This window comes from Arachis duranensis, chromosome 2 (assembly GCF_000817695.3).
Source record: "Arachis duranensis cultivar V14167 chromosome 2, aradu.V14167.gnm2.J7QH, whole genome shotgun sequence".
Classification (NCBI taxonomy): Eukaryota; Viridiplantae; Streptophyta; class Magnoliopsida; order Fabales; family Fabaceae; genus Arachis; species Arachis duranensis.
This window is the reverse complement of record NC_029773.3, coordinates 1,750,901-1,754,845: the sequence shown is the minus strand read 5'-3', so window position 1 is coordinate 1,754,845 and position 3,945 is coordinate 1,750,901. Positions and strand designations below refer to the sequence as shown.

Below are 3,945 nucleotides of genomic sequence, written 5' to 3'. Positions count from 1 at the left end.
TCGTAACCTTCAGAGAAATACTCGCTAGCGATGACGTGGCATCGCCTCAACTAACTGGCAGCTGCGCGGTTTGCCTAACGGAATTAGTTATGGAGGACGAGATCCGGTGGTTGCGTAACTGCAAGCACGTGTTCCACAGGGAGTGTGTGGACCGTTGGATTGATCACGATCAGAAGACGTGTCCGCTTTGTAGGACGTCGTTTGTTCCTGATGAAATGGTTGATCAGTATAATCAACGGTTGTGGGCTGCTTCTGGTGTTAGTGAGTTCTACGTAGATTACACTTCTCTCTAAGTAACCACATAAACACAACTCTCTTTTTCTTACACTTTAGGTTTCTCTTCGCTGTCCACCATTGATTTTTCCCTATACTTTTTTTTGCTGTGAATACAAAAAAAAATTAGAAAAAAGAGAAAGTTAACTTGCATTGAGCTGAGAATATCTATATAACTGAGCTGAAATCAAACTTGTAAAATTTCCGTAATTTAATTCAGACAAATTAAAATAGTATATATATACATATATGTTATATGGTAATTTTTAAGCTAACACACTAAAAACTAATTCGTTAAAAACTAATTCGTTACGAATCTGAATTTTTTTAAATTTTTTATTTTTATCTAAGCGAACTAATAAATAAACTGCTGCTTAAACAAATTCAAGTTAGTTTGTTTATATATTTATTAGATTTGAGTTTATATAACATTAGGACATGAGTTAAGGCTTTTTTTTTCCTCCGCCATTTTTTAAAGAATTTTATCCTACCGTTGCTTACTTTAGGTTTTGGATACATCATACATAAACTTCTTTGCTCAATTATTGTGGTAAACTGGTCTCAAGTATTGGAGTTTCAATTTTGTGTATAATTATTATGACAATCTATAACAAAACCATGTTACTTTACACCCAAAAATCAATCCTCAAATTAACAACATTTATTTGAAAATAAATAATTGTATTATTATATTAGTTTTACAGCAAAATATTTAGTAGTGAAATTTTTGCATTGTGTCGCTAAAAGAAAATTTTTATTATTTTATTTTATTTTTATTAATTTAGTTTCTCTCTCTCCTGGTGGGTGGTGGCCGTGGGGCTAATGGAATCATAAAGTATATATATATAACGAAACCAAAAATAAAGGAGGAGAAAAAATGGAATATTGTTGGGTACCTTTCCTTTTATATAAGCATATATCAGTATAATACTTTCTTTATGTATGGTTGTAATTTAGATATAAACTTTACCATAATTAAATAATATTTTTTGTTAGTAGTATGTTACATGATTACTTCTTAGCCATAAATACTAGACAAAGTATTTATACCGTTAAATTTTGTAGGGATAAAGAAAGTCCCTTTTTTAGTTACATTGTGGAGAAAAAGTAGTGTGCATATATGACCCTATATAGTTAATAATGGAGGATAGATCTAAATTATTGGTGAAACATGATTTGTTTATTTGAAAAAGAAAATAAAAATGTTCTCTCTTCAATGATTGTGAACTGTATGATTTCTAAGGGAGTGGTCATTCATTGAATATTATTATGTATCTTAAGATTTACCTTTTGACATATTGCAAAGGAATTGTTTGAAATAATTATATATGATCACTTCATGATTCATTCTAAGAACTCATTCTTAATTTGAAATAATAGCACCCTTCTTCCTTATTTTATTTTATTTTAATTTATTTTGGAGGTAGTGATATGATTTCAGGATAGTGACTTTACTTGTCCGATTATTAAAACAGTACTATCCAAATAAATGACTAGTATAGTTTTGTTCTTTTCATAGATCCAAAGCAGTATATTTAGAGAGAGAGAAAGGTTTTGATTAGTATATTATATATCTCTTATTTATTTATAAAAAAGTGTTGATACTTGATAATATATATTGAACAACGTAACAGGCGTGTGCAAATACTGTTTCACGTTAAATATATTTAATAAAAATATTATATGTACTATTTTTGTATATATATTTTTTAAAAATATAAAATAACCATTTAACTCTATCTTAAAATTTGACTCTTTACACTAAGAAAATAAAAAACAGACAAAATTCTATCATAAAAATATAACCTAGTTTCCATATTCTCTACTATTCCTGGGTAGTGCATAGAGATGAAAGAAAAAACTATATGAAGTAATTGATCTCAAAACATATAACACTTTAATTTAGTCTTTTAAAAGATATTAGCGCACATGAGTAGTTAAGTTAATTTTTCTGTTAACTTTTTGAGTAATATTAGATAATTAATTTTTTTCAATTAATGTTAGTCAGTTTTTTAAAATTATTTTACTTATTTTAAATTTTAGATACTAAATCATAAACTTTTAATTTACACCCTAAATTATAAATTTTAAATCTAAAATTAATTAATAGTAACTAAAAATTATTTTTCTATATTTTTTTATTTTTTTTATATACGTATCATTTTTAAAGGTTGATATGTGACATAAAATTTGTCACTAACATGACATGCGACATATAACACTTAACATTAACACATTAGTAACATATATTATTCACCTTATTATATATCTTTTGATAATTATCCAAGACATTATATTATTGAAAAAAATTTTAAGTGTACCGAAAATATCAGTGTTCCAGTTATTTTAATTGTTAATTTTAATTAATATATATTGTATATATTTTTTTATAATTTAAATCAATGATTAAAACAATTAGAATACCGATATTTTCGATACACTTAAAAATTTTTCTATATTATTTAGAAGCTAAATTGAATCGTACATGATCTTTTAATAGAAATTAGTGCGAGCATTTTTGGAATAGTTGAATTTGAACCGTTGATCAATTATATGTCTATGGTTAATTACCGCGGAAATGTGCAATTGGATTTTTATTTAATGACATTGCCTACTATTGCTTACTTAATTAAATATATTTAGTATCATGTTTAACATCACTGAAATAAATGTTCAATAGATTGTTGAGTTCTTTGGTAAAGATCCGATCCACACAAATAATAGAGAGATTAATATATGCTTGCAAGTCACTCCCACTTGCAGCAAAGATATCTCTTTGTTTATGTACTCAATGTTACTTTGCTATATCCACAAGATAAAGAGATGCCTATTTGTATTCACGTTTTTTTTAAATATATATATAGAATTTTTATTTATTTTAGTCTTATACATTAAGGGAAATGAACATATTTTTGCTATTCATGTCAAATATTTGCACAACGATGTCTTTGCTTTTAAACAGAGTTAAAAGCATAGTTATGAGAAATGAATCTATGTTTGAAGTGGTCATTCAACTGGTTAGATTACTGATTTATTAATTTATTCGTTTAATTGGTAAGTAATTAAGTTACACACATGCAAGAAGGCTTAAATTCAAAATTAAGGAAATTTTTGTTATTAATTATTGACTTACAATTTTGATCAATTTATATTGATTTTGACTGATTTTATTCGATTTTGATCGATTCTATTTGATTTCAATCGATTTTATCTAATTTTAACTAATTTTTTTTAGATGATTAAAATACTAAATCATACTGATTTAGTATCTAATTTATTAATTTTTCGAATAAATTAATTGATCTGATCCGATTTTAACAATTATAATTAAAAAGTAACAATTTTTTATTTAATTATAACTTATTTTTAATTAGTTAAATAATTATATTATTCGTCTATTTAAATAATTATCGAAAATTTGAATATTATGGTGTGTATGTAATCATTATTGATTTGTTTGAATATTTTAGTGCTTGTAATTATAAAAAATAAATATTTAATGAATGATCACCGATTAGAATAATCCCTTAGGACGACATTGGAATTCGTGTCATTGTGCAATACAAGGTCTTCACTTGGTATATATCACAATTTCACAACATAATCATCTTTGACTAACATATCTAATGATAAATAAGTTTACCACATGATTATGACTTGTAATAAATGTTT

The 3,945-nt window shown here is 25.6% G+C and overlaps 1 protein-coding gene across 1 annotated transcript in view; it reads left to right on the top strand.

The window, feature by feature from the left end:
- The window catches only part of LOC107472726 (brassinosteroid-responsive RING protein 1), a gene marked incomplete in the record, with an annotated part of 621 nt that extends 289 nt beyond the window's left edge, over nt 1-332 (top strand). Inside the window, 1 exon segment of the mRNA XM_016092247.3 lies at nt 1-332. Within this exon segment, the coding sequence (XP_015947733.1) occupies nt 1-293 (293 nt within the window).
- Nucleotides 333-3,945: the final 3,613 nt, after the last annotated feature.